The 16,035-nt window shown below is 47.5% G+C and overlaps 2 protein-coding genes across 2 annotated transcripts in view; both read right to left on the bottom strand.

Annotated features, from left to right (window-relative positions):
* Positions 1 to 9,476, bottom strand: part of TGM5 (transglutaminase 5) — a 49,105-nt gene extending 39,629 nt beyond the window's left edge. The window contains 5 exon segments of the mRNA XM_007467561.1: positions 4,505 to 4,556; positions 4,558 to 4,621; positions 8,336 to 8,581; positions 8,687 to 8,931; positions 9,472 to 9,476. Of these exon segments, the coding sequence (XP_007467623.1) occupies positions 4,505 to 4,556; positions 4,558 to 4,621; positions 8,336 to 8,581; positions 8,687 to 8,931; positions 9,472 to 9,476 (612 nt within the window).
* Positions 9,477 to 15,739: 6,263 nt separating this feature from the next.
* Positions 15,740 to 16,035, bottom strand: part of TGM7 (transglutaminase 7) — a 31,804-nt gene continuing 31,508 nt past the window's right edge. The window contains 3 exon segments of the mRNA XM_007467560.1: positions 15,740 to 15,798; positions 15,801 to 15,875; positions 15,878 to 15,894. Of these exon segments, the coding sequence (XP_007467622.1) occupies positions 15,740 to 15,798; positions 15,801 to 15,875; positions 15,878 to 15,894 (151 nt within the window).

Raw genomic sequence — 16,035 nt, 5'->3', positions numbered from 1 at the left:
GATTCTCATCCCCTTTGTGATGTGGGCCCTCTGGAGTGGTGGTTCCTGTTGGGTTCCTCATCGTTTTGTGATGTGGGGCGCATTGTGTGAGGTGGTGCCTGCTGGGTTCCTCATACCCTTTGTGATGTGGGCCCTTTAGTGTGAGTGGTTCCTGCTGGGTACCCATCCCCTTTGTGATGTGTGCCCTGTGGTTTGAGGTGGTTTCTGTTGGGTTCCTCAGGTTTTTATGATGTGGGACCTTTGGTGTGAGGTGGATCCTGCTGGGGTACTCATGCCCTTTGTGATGTGGGCCCTCTGATGTGAGGTGGTTCCTGCTGGGTTCCCCATACCCTTTGTTATGTGGGCCCTCTGGTGTGAAGTGGCTCCTTCTTTGTTGCTCTTCTGCTTTGTGATTTGGGCGCTGTGGTGTGAGGTGCTTCCTGCTGGGTTCCTCGTATCCTTTGTAATGTGGGCCCTTTGGTGAGAGTTAGTTCCTACTGGGTTCCGTCCCCTTTTTGAAGTGGGCCCTCTGGATTTAGGTGGTTCCTGTTGGGTTCCTCACCTTTTTATGATGTGGGCCCTTCTCTGTGATGTGGATCCTGCTGGGTTACTCATCCCCTTTGTGATGTGGGCCTTATGGTGTGAAGTGGTTCCTGCTTTGTTGCTCATCCCCTTTGTGATGTCGGCTCTGTGGTGTGAGGTGCTTCCTGCTGGGTTCCTCATACCCTTTGTGTTTTGCGGCCTCTTGTGTGAGGTGGTTCCTGCTGGGTTCCTATCCGCCTTGTGCTGGGGGCCCTCTGGTTTGTGTTGCTTCCTTTTGGGTTGATCACCTTTTTAGAATGTGGGCCCTTTGGTGTGAGGTGGTTTCTGCTGGGTTCCTCATACCCTTTGTGATGTGTGCCCTCTGTGTGAATGTGTTCCTGAGTTGTTGCTCATCCCCTTTATGATGTGGGCCCTCTGGTCTGAGGTGTTTCCTATTGGGTTCCTTACCTTTCTGTGATATGGGCCTCCTTGTGTGAGGTGCTTCCTGCTGGGTTCCTCATATCCTTTGTGATGTGGGCCCTCTGGTGAGAGTTAGTTCCTAGTTCATTCCTATCCCCTTTGTGATGTGGGCCCTCTGGTTTGAGGTGGCTCCTGTTGGGTTTCTCACCTTTTTATGATGTAGACCCTTTGGTGTGAGGTGGATCCTGCTCGGTTACTCATCCCCTTTGTGATGTGGGCTCTCTGGGGTAAGGTGGTTCCTGCTGTGTTCCCCGTACCCTTTGTTATGTGGGGCCTCTGCTTTGAAGTCGTTCCTGCTTTGTTTCTCTTCTGCGTTGTGATTTTGGCCCTCAGTGTGAGGTGCTTCCTGCTGGGTTCCTCATATCCTTTGTGTTGTGGGCCCTTTGGTGAGAGGTAATTCCTACTGGGTTCCCATCTCCTTTGTGATGTGGGCCCTCTCTTTTGAGGTGGTTCCTGTTGGATTTCTCACCTTTTTATAATGTTGGCCCTTTGGTGTGAAGTGGATCTTGCTGGTTTACTCATGCCCTTTGTGATGTGGGCCCTCTGGTGTGAAGTGCTTCCTGCTTAGTTGCTCGTCCCCTTTGTGATGTCGGCCCTGTGTTGAGATGCTTCCTGCTGGGTTCCTCATGCCCTTTGTGTTGTGGACCCTCTTTTGTGAGGTGGTTCCTGCTGTGTTCCTATCCCCTTTGTGTTGTGGGCCCTCTGGTTTGAGTTGGTTCCTGTTGGGTTGATCACCTTTTTATACTGTGTGCCCTTTGGTGTGAGGTGGATCCTGCTATATTCCTCACACCCTTTGTGATGTGGGCCCCCTGGTTTGAGGTGGTCCCTGTTTGGTAGGTCACCTTCCTGTGATGTGGGTCCTCTTGTGTGAGGAGCTTCCTGCTGGGTTCCTCATCCCCTTGTGATGTGGGCCCTTTGGTGTGAGGTGGTTCCTGCTGGGTACCTATCCCCTTTGTGATGTGGACACTCTGGTATGAGGTGTTCCCTGTTGGGTACCTCACCTCTCTGTGATGTGCGCGCTCTTGTGTGAAGTGGTTCTTGCTGTGTTTCCATCCCCTTTGTGATGTGGGCTCTATGGTGTGAGGTGGTTCCTTGCTTTGTTGCTCATCCCCTTTATGATGTGGGCCCTCTGGTTTGAGGTGGTTCCTGTTCGGTTCCTCAAATTTTTTGTGATATGGGCCCTCTGGTGTGAGGGGTTTTCTTCTGCATTTCTCATCCCCTTTGTGATATGGGCCCTCTTTTGTGAGGTGGTTCCTGCTGGGTTCCCATCCCCTTTGTGATGTGGGCCCTCTGATTTGAGTTCGTTCCTGTTGGGTTGATCACCTTTTTGTAATGTGGGCCCTTTGGTGTGAGGTAGATCCTGCTGGGTTCCTCACACCCTTTGTGATGTGGGCCCTCTGGTGCGAGGTGCTGTCTGTGGGCTTCCTTATCCCCTTTGTGATATGGCCCCTTTGGTGTGAGGTGGTTCCTGCTCGGTTTCCATCCCCTTTGTGATGTGGGCACTCTGGTGTGAGGTGGATCCTTTTGGGTTCCTCATACCGTTTGTGATGTGGGCCCTCTGGTGTGAGTTGCTTCCTGCTGGGTTCCTCATCTGCTTTGTGATGTGGGCCCTCTGGTGTGAAGTGGTTCCTGCTTTCTTGGTCAACCCCTTTGTGATGTGGGCCCTCTGTTGTGAGGTGGTTCCTGCTGGATTCTCATCCCCTTTGTGATGTGGGCCCTCTGGTTTGAGGTGGTTCCTGTTGGGTTCGTCACCTTTTTGTGATATGGGCCGCATTGTGTGAGGTGGTGCCTGCTGGGTTCCTCATACCCTTTGTGATGTGGGCCCTCTGGTGTGAAGTGGTTCCTGCTTTGTTGCTCTTCCCCTTTGTGATGTGGGAGCTCTGATGTGAAGTGTTTCATGCTGGGTTTCTCATATCCTTTGTGATGTGTGCTCTTTGGGGAGAGGTAGTTCCTTCTCTGTTCCCACTTTGTGATGTGTGAGCTCTGGTTTGGGGTGGTTCCTGTTGGGTTCCTCACCTTCTTATGATGTGGGCCCTTTGGTGTGAGGTGGCTCCTGCTGGGTTCCTCATCCCCTTTGTGATGTGGGCACTCTGGTTTGAGGTGTTTCCTGAGGGTTCCTCACATTCTTTGTGATGTGGGCCCTCTGGTGTGAGGTGGTTCCTGCTGGATTCTCATCCCCTTTGTGATGTGGGCCCTCTGGTTTGAGGTGGTTCCTGTTGGGTTCTTCAGCATTTTATGATGTGAGCCCTTTGGTGTGAGGTGGATCCTGCTTGGTTACTCATCCCCTTTGTGATGTGGATTCTTTGGTGTGAGGTGGTTCCTGCTCGGTTTCCATCCCCTTCGTGATGTGGGCCCTCTGGTTTGAGGTGGTTCCTGTTGGGTTCCTCACCTTTTTGTGATGTGGGTCACATTGTGTGGGGTGGTGCCTGCTGGGTTCCTCATACCCTTTGTGATGTGGGCCCTCTGGTGTGAAGTGGGTCTTGCTTTGTTGCTCTTCCCCTTTGTGTTGTGGGCCCTCTGGTGTGAGGTGGTTCCTTCTGGATTCCCATCCTGTTTGTTATGTGGGCCCTCTGGTTTAAGTTGGTTCCTGCTGTGTTCCCATCCCCTTTACGGTGTGGGCCCTCTGGTTTGAGGATATTTCTGTTGGGTTCCTCACCTTTTTCTCTTGTGAGTCCTGTTCTGTGAGGTGGTTCCTGCTGGGTTCCTCATACACTTTGTGATGTGGGCCGCCGCCAGGGAAATCCCTGTTTTACTTTTATAATAAAAAAGATACGTAAGCTAACCACATAACTAGGGACTTCCCTGGTGGTCCAGTGGCTAAGACTCCACGCTTCCCAATGCAGGGGGCCGGATTTGATCCGTGGTCAGGGAACTATATCCCATATGCCCCAACTTAGAATTCACGTGCTGCAACTAAAGATCCTGTGTGCTCCATCTAAGACCCTGTGCAGCCAAATAAGTAAATAAATAAATTTTTTTTTCAAAAACAAATAACCGAAGAGGAAATTGTAATGGGGATGGAGGTGCACCGCTGCTCATCAGCCATGCTTCTGAATGAGATGTTCAGGGGACCAGTTTTCCTCAGTGTGACAGAACTGACCCTAGGGTCTGTCGCCTGGGGTTGTGAGGATTAAGTAAGCGTGGCAGCTGGGCCCCCGCTGGAAACACAGTTAACAAACAAAAAACCAGCCGCCATCATGGCCGTTGTCACTGTTGTCCCTTCATCTTCACCCTCTTACTTACTGGATTCCTGAGTGGGTGCCTTCAGCTGTCCTTCCCCCTTAAATCCTGTTGTCCTAATCAGACATGATCAGCAAAGAACACCTTCCAACTTTCTATGGCTGCTCCCCTAGCTCCCAGGAAGGTGTGGGGTCGTGTCTCACAACTTCCTGGTGCCATTTAGTCCCCACTTGTCAGCAGTTCTGGGTGAAGCTTGCATGAAGGGCACCCTCCCATCTGGTCCTGCTCCCCTCTCCCTAGGAGCCCAGGGCCCGGATGGGCCATGAACAGGGCTGAGACTCACCTGTCCGTAGTTCCAGGTGCAGGGACAGATCCAGTTATTGTTCCCTTGATAGGAAGCTGTAATCATTCACGACATACTCCTGCCTCTGGGGTTCACCATCCAAGTAGACAGCGTCTCCTGGGAATCAAGGTGAGAGGACACAAAGCAGAAAAGTCATGCCACCCTTCCTGTTCCATTCCCACCCCTAGAAGACCCAGGGCCATGGAAACTGAGCTCTGGGGAGAGACCCTGGTGACTCCAAGAGGGGCATGAGTGAGGCGTCTTGGGGAGGCCCATCCCCTACGCCCCATCAACACCAGCAGCAGGCTCAATAGGAACATGGAGTAGAAGTAAAAATTACCTTTGGTGGAATTTCTTGGTTTACAGAGTACATTTCAGGGTTGAGGAAACAGGCTCAGAGTGATAAGTAACTTGCCCAAACCACACATAAGTAGAGTGAAATTTGAACACAGAGCCCATGTGAGTCCATGTTCCCTTCTCTTTCTGCTACACTCAACTAGTCCTGGTTAGAAATGAGAAAACTGGAACCTAGGGGTTGGCATTGACCTCAGCATTCCTTCTGTAGGAATTTATTCTAAGCAAAGTATTTAGAAAGTGCACAAAGATTTAGATTACTTAAGCTGCTCATCTGAGTGCTGTTTATAACACTGAAAAGTTGGAAACAACCTAAAGGCCCTGTTCTTAGAGACTAATTAAATAATCATCTCCATCAGAGAATTCTGTACACTATTAATATAAGGGTGCAAAATTGTATATTTAGACAGAAATCTACGTTTGATATATTAAGCTTGAATAGGTTACATAATGTGTAGGGCACGAATTGATTTTTGTTAAAAACATACGTGTATGAACAGAGGATTTTGAACCCTATTCTAAAAGATGTTAGCAGTATTTTTTTTCTTTTTGCCTATTGGTGTTCTCTAGATTTTCTGGAATGAACATGTCTCTTTTATGATATAAAAAAAATTTCTCTTTAAAGTTAAGAATGAACAAACAAAAGGCCATGGGGGCAGATGTCCTCATTGCAGTGTCCTGGAACTGTCTGGAAGCCCTGCCTGAGCCTCAGGTGATGGTACCCTCCCCACTTCCTCAGAGGCAGCCTCAGACACAGTCTGAGGCGGGGCGTCGCTGGTGGAGAAGGACTGCTGGCTGACATGCATTTTATCAGGTTTTGGACCAGTGTGGTGAGAGCTGCAGGTTCATGGTTGAGAGCGCGCACATCCCTCTCCAAAGTGGGGACCAGCAGTGGCCTGAGACAGGGTGTGTGGGGCTCCCCAGCCAATATCTTCGCCGTGGTGATGGGGGAGCCACTGATCCTGATTTCAGCCCCTACCAATCCCTAGCCCCTATAGGTTCTTCCTGGGGCCTGGGTGGGGCACAAGCCTGAAAAGAGAAGACCTCACAGGCATCTCCTCCCCAGAGCTCAGGGCAGCCCTCAGTACAAATCTGAAACCCCTAGTCTTGGAGGCCGGGAGATATGCGTGTGTGTGTGTGTGTGTGTGTGTGTGTGTGTGTGTGTGTGTGTGTGTAAAGAGAGACACAGAGACTGGGAGAACAGAGAGACAGACAGACAGCTGTCCTCCTTGATTCAGTGGCAGTGCCTCTTCACCGGCCTGATAGGTAAGAGTTCTGAGCCGTTCAGCGACAGGGCAGTGAGAGGTGGTGCGAGATGTGAGGGTTCTGGGTCCTGGCACGACCCAGCAGGCCCCCTGGGTCCCTAACACCATACACAAAAATAAGCTCAAAATGGATTAAAGACCTAAATGTAAGGCCAGAAACTATCAAACTCTTAGAGGAAAACATAGGCAGAACACTCTATGACATAAATCACAGCAAGATCCTTCTTGACCCATCTCCTAGAGTAATGGAGATAAAAACAAAAATAAACAAATGGGACCTAATGAAACTTCAAAGCTTTTGCACAGCAAAGGAAACCATAAACAAGACCAAAAGACAGCCCTCAGAATGGGAGAAAATATTTGCAAATGAATCAACTGACAAAGGATTAATCTCTAAAATTTACAGGCAGCTCATGCAGCTCAATAACAAAAAAATAAACAACCCAATCCAAAAATGGGCAGAAGACCTAAATAGACATTTCTCCAAAGAAGATATACAGACTGCCAACAAACACATGAAAGAATGCTCAACATCATTAATCATTAGAGAAATGCAAATCAAAACTACAATGAGATATCATCTCACACCAGTCAGAATGGCCATCATCAAAAAATCTAGAAACAATAAATGCTGGAGAGGGTGTGGAGAAAAGGGAACACTCTTGCACTGCTGGTGGGAATGTGAATTGGTACAGCCACTATGGAGAACAGTATGGAGGTTCCTTAAAAAACTACAAATAGAACTACCATATGACCCAGCAATCCCACTACTGGGCATATACCCTGAGAAAACCATAATTCAAAAAGAGTCATGTACCAAAATGTTCATTGCAGCTCTATTTACAATAGCCTGGAGATGGAAACAACCTAAGTGTCCATCATCGGATGAATGGATAAAGAAGATGTGGCACATATATACAATGGAATATTACTCAGCATCCTTTAAGTCAGAAGTAAGGCTTGGTTGAGTCTGGCCTCTGCCCCCAAAGCCCACCAGACCCACTCCCTACTCTCATCCCTCCCTGCCCTTCTTCCTGCTCTCTCCTCCTGGCTCACCCTTCCTTCTGCCCACACTGTGTCTGCATGCCTGTGGAACTACCCCTGCCCCCAGGCAGATTTAGAGTATGGGAATTATCGGACATGTGGTGCTGGGACACTCTCTGTAGCTTTGTCTGTCTAAGACAAACACTAGAAACAGCCAAAATGCCCATAAGTGGGGAACTAATGAGAAACATTTGGTACATCCAAACAGTGGAGTGATCGTAGCTATTAAAAAGAATGTACTGATAGGAAAATATGTCCAAAGTTGAATGGTTAAATGATAAAAGCAAGTTAGAGCATGCTTTGTATTAAATAATCCCATCTGTGGTATATATTGTATAATCACACACACATGCATATATGCATAAATACATATTTGATAAAATACAGAACATTTCTGCAAGGCTACACAAGAAAAATGTTAACAGGATTTCCTCTGGGGGATGGAACTGGGAGATTGGGATAAGGTTTTACCTTTCACCTTAGACAGAGCTTTTCCTTCTTTCTTTCTTCCTTCCTTCCTTCCTTCCTTCCTTCCTTTCTTTTCTCTCTTTTTCTTTCTTTTCTCTCTCTTTCTCTCCCTCTTTCTCTCTCCTTTCTTTCCTTCCTCCCTTCTTTCCTTCTTTTCTTTCTTTCTTTCTTTCTCTCCCTCTTTCTTTCTCTCTTTCTTCCCTCCCTTCCTTCCTTTCTCTCTTTCTTTCTCTCTTCCTTTCTTTCCTTCCTTCCTCCCTCCTTTTCTTTCTTCTTTCTCTCTTTCTTTTTTTCTCTTTCTTTCCTCCCTCCCTCTGTCCCTTCCTTCCTTCCTTTTACCCTGACTTCATTCCACAAATTTAAAATGGAATGCACTTATTGGTCTTATAATGAAAAACCTCAAGTTAACTTTAGAACATATGATGATGGTAGTTGTTAATAGTAGTCAGACTTAATTGTAATAGTTTTCTTTTTAAGTAAAGATGACTTGGTTCATCATTTTAAAGTTCTGAATAAGTAAATAAATACCAAGGCTTCTCTACCCTGCTTGTTGTTGGTTGGGAGTGGATGCTGAGTACGTGGGATTGGGGAGATCTGTGGGTAACTAGGGAGAAGGGGTCTGGAAATCTTTGAGCCTGGCCCTCTATGGCACTGACAAAGGGGAAGAGATGAGGGAACCCACACGGTCATCGCACCTTACCTGAGCACCAGGGATTGAAGAGCAGGATGAACTCCCCAAGCTGGTAGGCCGTGACAGGCCCCCGTAGGGATTCGATGTGAACCTTCAAGATGTACTGACCCACGGCCGCCATGGGAGGGGTGCACAGGCTCACCTCCAGGGAGGTGGCCTCAGGGGTCTCCAGTGAGGCGATCCAGGGGCTGGGGCCATGATGACCTGCCAGGCTGAACACAGCCTGAGTCCCCTTGGCCAGGTCTGGCAGTGGTCCTGAGAGGGAAACAGAGCTGAGGACCTCTGCGGTGACCTCCCACCCCCCAAAATCCCCCACAACACACACACACGCAGCCCCTGCGAGCCAGCCGGGGTCCTTGCCAGTCTCAGCCAAGAAGATGACGTTGTCCAGGCCTGGCTGGAAGGCCCGGTTTCTGAAGTACAGGGTGATGTTGAAGGCCTGGCCCCGGCGAACAAGGAGGCAGTCAGAGCTGATCTCCATGTGGTGCTGCACGTTGTTCCAGGAGCTTTGGAGGTGGATGAGGGCCACCTCCAGCCCTGTGACAGGACAGCCAGGGCCAGACAAAAGAGCAAGGTTGTGGAGCCTGGTCCAATCCTGTCCACCACTTGGTAGATATGCAAACTCGGGAAAGAAACTTAACCTCTCTGAGCCTCAGTTTCCAAGTAGGTAAAATAGAATCCATGATACCAGCCTGACAGGGTTGTTATGAGGATTAAATGAGGCTCCAGGCATGCAAGTGCTTCTTTCTATTTCTTTCCTCCCTTCCTTCCCTGCTTCTCTGACCCTCTATCCCCTTCTCCCGTAAGGAGGTTTTCTGCCTCTGTTTGACTCCTCTTGTAGGCCTGGCCAAGTCTGATTGCTCCGTTCAGTCTAGCATGTCTCCAGATTCACCCCAGCAACCACTTTCTTGGACTTAACAGTTTCACTTGACCCTGCACCAGCCTCCAGATCTGGGAGCAAGTCCCTGGGGTAGCTGTCCCAGGTTAACTGTCCCTGGGTTAGCTGCTATGCTTGAAGCAATTTGCTGGCTCTCTGACTACCACTAACGCTATGTGCCCAGTGCCCTGGGAGCTGGGATGCTGAAGACAGTCCCAGAAAGGCCCACTCCCAGCCTTCTGCAGTTTCCACTAAAACGCGGACTGACCTCATCGTTCTCCAAGTGTGCCTCCCCCAAAGGGCTCCACTTCTGACTTCTCCATGTTTGGCCGTGGTTCTACCACGGTCCCTAGGCACCTGGGTTCACAACCCTTAAATCACAGTTGACTCACCCATCTTCTTCTCAGTCTCTCTCCACTCTTGTGTCATAACTCCCTTCACTCCTTCCCTTAAAAATTCCATGGTGTCCATCTGTCCCTTTCCACGTTAACACAGTTCCGACCTCCTCACCTCACTCCAAGTGACTATAACAGCCTCCATCAGGTCTGCTTCCAACTTCTCCACATCACCCACCCCTTAACACATCACCAGATTATCTTCCCTCAAGATAATTTGATCATGCCATCCTTTTGCTTTAAAAGTCCACAGCCCAACATACAAAAGGCACACTCCTTAATCTGACACTCATGACCCTGCAGACCTGGCCTTAACTTATGCTTGCATTCTTCCCTCTCACCACTCCCAGCATGGGCCCTCTCCTCCAGCCAATCTATCCCCAAGCAAATGGTAGCCCTACCTTTTCATGTATTTTGATCCTATAAGAGCCACAACTCAGAATGCTCCTTCGCTATAAAGAATTTGTATAACTCAACAATTAAAAGAAAAACTCAGATAAAAAATGGGCAACTGATCTGAGTAAGCATTTCTCCAAAGAAGATATGCAAAAGGCCAATAAACACAAAAGATGTTCAACATAATTAATCATTAGGGGAATGCAAGTGAGATACCACCTCACATCCACTAGGAGAGTATAATAAGAAAGACATAATACGTGTTGGTGGGGATGTGGAGAAATTGGAACCCTCATGCATAGTTGGTGGGATTGTAAAATGGCACTTCCATTTTGAAAAACAGTCCTCAAAATGTTAAACATTGAGTTACTATATGACCTAGTAATTCCTAGGTATATACCCAAGAGACGAAAAATGTATGTTCACACAAAACCTGTTCATGAATGTTGTCTGCATTATACATAATAGCCAAAAAGTGTAAACAATCCAAATGTCCATCACTTTCTTAATGGGTGAATGAAATGTGGTATAGCCACACAATGGAAAATTATTCAGCCATAAAAAAAGGAATGCTGGGACTTCCCCAGTGGTCCAGTGGTTGGGACTCTGCGCTTCCACTGGAGGGGGCATGGGTTCGATAGCTGGTCGGGGAAATTCCGCATGCCGCACGGTGTGGCCAGAAAGAAAGAAAAAAAATGTTACAAACACGATTTAAGAAAAAAAAAAAAAAGGAATGCTGAATATACTATAACATGGATGAATCTTGAAAATGTTATGTTAAATGACATAACATTTGTTATGTTGTTAACATATGTTAAATGACATAACAAATGAAAGAAGCCAGACACAAAAGGCCACATATTGTATGATTCAATTTATATGAAATATGCAGAATAGGTAAATCCATAGAAACAGAAGTCAATTAGAGCTTGCTAGGGGCTGGGGGTAAAGGAGAATAGGGCATGACTGCTAGTGGGTATGGGTTTTTTGTTTTGTTTTTTGCAGTACGGGGGCCTCTCATTGTCGCGGCCTCTCCCGTCGCTGGAGCACAGGCTCCAGACGCGCAGGCCCAGTGGCCATGGCCCACGGGCCCAGCTGCTCTGCGGCACGTGGGACCCTCCTGGGCCAGGGCACGAACCCATGCCCCCTGCATCGGCAGGCGGACTCCCAACCACTGCACCACCAGGGAAGCCCAGTATGGGGTTTTCTTTTTTTTGAGGTGATGAAAATGTTTTGGAACTAGTTAGTGGTGATGCTTGCAAAACTTTGTGAATTTACTAAAAAAACAAAAGAAAACGCTGAATTGTACACTTTAAATGGGTGAGCTCTATGGTATATGAATTATACCTCAATAAAGCTATTATAAACAAATATGAATCAAATCAACTGTACCAAAATGCCCTAATAAATATTAAACTTTATCCTTTTAACTTCTTTAAGTTCTTTTGATTATTGTGACCATGTACCTTTCTCATAAACTAGTTGTTGTTTTATTATTGTTATTATATAAGAAATATAAACATAATGATTGGCACATTGTAGGTATTCCAATGTTTGCTAGGTTGAATAGAGTTTTCTATTTTTTTATATAATCACCCTGTACTTATTTCATATTTCAGATTCAGCCAATATCTACTGAGGGCCAGTCTACATGTGCTGGGCCCTGTCCTAGGCACTCTAGGACAGTAATCTCATGGAATACTCACCACAACATTGGGGAGATGAAATGTCATGTCATCCACACTTGGAAATGAGAAAACCAAGGTGCAGGTAGGTTAATGTCTTACCCAAGGTTAAACCTAGGGTAACTGGCCCAAGTCGGGTACTCTTTCCATTTCCCAGCAGCTGCTACCCACTGCTGGCCTTTACTTGTGTTCAGAAAGGAAATCTGACCCACTGCCAGCTGGGAAAGCACTGGGCTTTTTCCTACAAGGAAAAAGAAGCTCACCCTTTTTGGAGACCAGCTGACTAGACAGAGACTGCTGACCAGCCCTGATTCAGGTTGGGCACATGACCCAAACTACTCAACAGGTGTGGCAGTATCTGCCTGACAGCAAACACTGGGACCAAATCTCATCCTCTGGATACATCATGGGTGAAGTTAATCTCTGCACAGGGATTAGTGCTATAGGCAAATATCAGATATTCAAATAGGAGGTACATTTAATATTGGACATATTTATTCTCCTTGATGGGAGTGCAGAATGGGGTGAAATGGTCAGGGAGGTAGAAGGGAAATTATAGGAAGAACTTTTTTTTTTTTAACTTTTTTTTTTTTTTTTTGCGGTGCACGGGCCTTTCACTGCCGTGGCCTCTCCCGTTGCGGAGCACAGGCTCCGGACGCGCAGGCTCAGTGGCCATGGCTCACGGGCCCAGCCACTCCACGGCATGTGGGATCTTCCCAGACCGGGGCACGAACCCGTGTCCCCTGCATCGGCAGGTGGACTCTCAACCACTGTGCCACCAGGGAAGCCCTATAGGAAGAACTTTTAAAGTAATTGATCTCAGGATCTATCCTAGAGAGACACTCCCACAGGAGCACAAAGAGGCATATTTAAGAATGTGCACTGCAACATTGCTTGTGTAACTGAAAAGTGGGAACAACCCAAATACCCATCAATAGAGGACTGGATAAATAAATTACTTACAGCTATACTGTGGAATACTATGCAAAGTGAAAAATATTGAGTGAAATCTATAGGTATTTAGGGGTGTGGATAGAGCTCCAAGTCATACTGTTGAGTGGAAAAAACTCAAGTTGTAGAAAAATATATACAATATGATGATACCATGGAATGCCAAAAAAATAAATAAATAAGAAACCACACAAGATAATCCTATGCATTACATTGAGCATATATATATATATGAATATAAATGTATAGACAAAAGACTGGTAACAGTGGTTTCTCTGGAAATGAGCCTGGGTTGGGGTGGCAGTCAGGGGACTGTAGGTCTATCTGTAATTATTGCTTTTTTTTTTTTACTCCAACTATGTATTCATTATATTTCTTGTATAATTAAAATTCATAAAAATTTAAAAATTAAAATTAAAACACAGGGGGCTTCCCTGGTGGCACAGTGGTTAAGAATCCGCCTGCCAATACAGGGGACACAGGTTCAATCCGTGGTCCAGGAAGATCCCACATGCCGTGGAGCAGCTGGGCCCGTGAGCCATGGCCACTGAGCCTGCACGTCCGGAGCCTGTGCTCCGCAACAGGAGAGGCCACAGCAGTGAGAGGCCCGTGTACCGCAAAAAAAAAAAAAAGAAAGAAAGAAAAGAAAAGAAAAGAGGAAAACACAACAGTGTATTTTTTTAAGCCAATTTTTAGGTGGGGAGAGAGGAAATTATTTGAAAGGTCGACTGGGAAAGCAGAGATGGCTAACATCCCCATTCCCCTTGGAGACCTCTAGGGGGCCCAGGAGGAAGCCAGCCCACTGTTCCCCCTCCAGTGACACAAGTGACACAGCCCGGGAGCTCTGTGCCACCAGACCTCCTGGACAGGAAGGGCAATGACTAAACAAAGGAGGACTGGCACTCAGCAGACGGAGCAAGGTTTCAGATTTCCGCAGGCACCAGCCCAGTTTCCAGGTCTCCTGTGGGAGGGGAGGGCGGGGAGCCACCTGGAACACAGCAGTGACAAGCGGTGATGGAGCCAAAGGCACTTAATGGGGATGAGCGCAGCTGGCACCCAAGGTGGAGTGCAGGTGTGCAGGCTCCTGCCCTTCCTGCCCAAAACAGCCTGCCAAAGCAAAATAAATAAAAAGCAGAGAGTAGGAAGAGGAGGAACAGCGGGAGGGGAAGAGGGTGGCGAGAGAAACCAAGTGAACCTGCAGAGCCACTGAGCAGGGTGGGGCAGCAGGTTGAAGGGCCCACCCTGAAAACCTGCAGGAATATGCTCTCCTCTTCTGTGTTTCTGGATTTTCTAAATCCCATGATGGAGACAGGTCCATTTGTAATGATAACTTTAGTTTTTATTGCCTTATTGAGATATAATTGACATATAATATTGTATTAGTTTAAGTTTATATTCATCTGGTATGGTGTGATGTGATCACCATCACAGCATCAGCTAACACCTCTATCACGTCACGTGATTATCATTCCTTTTTTTTGTGGTGAGAATATTTAAGATCTGGTCTCTTGGTAACTTTGAAGTATATAATACAGTATTGTTAATTATAAACATCATGCTGTGCATTAGGTCTCCAGAACTTATTCATCTTCTAACTGGAAATTTATATCCTTTGACCAACACCTCCCCAATCCCCTGCCTCCAGCCCCTGGTAACCAACATTTTATTCTCGGTTTCTACAAGTTCACCTTTTTTAGATTCCACGTGTAAGCGGTATCATACAGTATTTGTCTTTCTCTATCTGAATCACCTCTCACTTAGCATAATGCCCTCAAGGTCCATCCATACTGTAGCAAATGGCAGGATTTCTGTCTTTCTCACGGCTGCCTAATATTCCATTGTATATACCACATCTTCTTTATCCATTTGTCTGTTGAGAGACACAGGTTGTTTCCATATCTTGGCTAGTGTCACAGAGGTGCAGATATCTCTTCGAGATAGTGATTTTATTTCCTTTGGATAGATGCCCAACAGTTGAATTACTGGATCATATGGTGGTTCTATTTTTAATTTTTTGCGGAGTCTCCATACTGTTTTCTCCCGTGGCTGCACCAATTTACACTCCCACCGACAGTGCACAGGGTTTCCCTTTCCTCCACACCCTCACCCAAACTCGTTATCTCTTGTCTTTTTGATGATAGCCATGTAATGATAACTTTCAAAAACACAATGAAAGGGGGGAAAAGACCAGAAAGATAAGTGTCAAATGTTAGCAGAGATTTCTTCTGGGATGGGGAAGCTATCGGTGATTTTTCTTTTGTTTCTTTTCACTTTTCTGTACTTTGCAAATTATCTAAGAAGAGCACAAATGATCTAGAGAATCACAGGAAGAAAATACAAAAGAGTGGCTCCCTGTTCTTAAAATAACAAAAACACACACAATGAAGGAAGAGAGGCTGAGGAGGTCAGATTGGGGAGAGGGAGTGGGTGAGGGAGCAAGGGGAGATGGGGTCAGGGAAAGTGAGGGCCTGTTTTGGGGGGCAGCCTGCTACAAAGTGCTTTCCAGTCATCCCGGGACCACTGTGAGTGGGCCCTGCCCCGACGTCCCCAGGCTCTCAGGCCGGCAGCAGCTTCTGGCCGGTCCCCGCAGGCCACAGTGTCCTCCCAGCATGTCCGGGCTGCCCTCCCCAGACCTCCCTCCAGCCTCTGCTTGCAGGCTCACTAAGACAATTTAAATGGAGAGACCTGGGATCTAGGATTCCAGAGAGGCTGGTTTAGAGGGGATCACGTTGCACTTATTTTGTGGCTACGGATCTTGCAGGAGGAGAGAGAAGACAGGAAGAGCAGGGAGGGCCCAGCCACACAGGTGGCAGTCAGGCCGAGAGGACCATCGAGTAGCAATGAGTAGCTTATTAGCACACAAAAAGGAACACTGATGATAGATAAAGCATTTTTATTGTCTCCTCCCGAGATGCACAGTGGCTCTAACAGCACTTCCTTCACCCCCAAGCAGGGGGGGGAGAGGACAGAGAAGGAGCAAAGATAACACCACACCCTCAGGAGAAGAGAGCAAAGTGGGCCTGGAGGGCTAGGGGGGCCGAGAGGCGTCAGGAGGGGGGCGGAGGAGTGGCTGGATGGCTGGGAAGGCCTGAGGAGGTGGGCGTGAGGCTCAAAAAGCCCTTCCTGCAGCAACGAAGATGTACTTGTAGCCCTTGATCTCCTTGATGTGTTGCTGCTGCTGAGGACTTGCAGCTGGTGGGGTCTGGCTTTGATGGGGTAGAGGTCCGGTTGAATTTGGATGGTCTGGCCACCAGAGTTCCAAGACTGAAAGTCAAAAAGGGCCTGTTAGAGCCTTGAGTCACTGCTTGGGTGGGTGATCTGGTTTCCTCTCTTCATTGGTAGCACGTCCCACACCACCCCGCCTCAACACCACTGAGCTCAACCTTCCCCAAGGAGGTGGGAAGG

The sequence above is a fragment of the Lipotes vexillifer genome, unplaced genomic scaffold (assembly GCF_000442215.2).
Source record: "Lipotes vexillifer unplaced genomic scaffold, Lipotes_vexillifer_v1.1 scaffold722, whole genome shotgun sequence".
NCBI classification, from domain to species: domain Eukaryota; kingdom Metazoa; phylum Chordata; class Mammalia; order Artiodactyla; family Lipotidae; genus Lipotes; species Lipotes vexillifer.
Note: the sequence above shows the minus strand (reverse complement) of the source record. Positions and strands in the feature narration are given on the sequence as shown.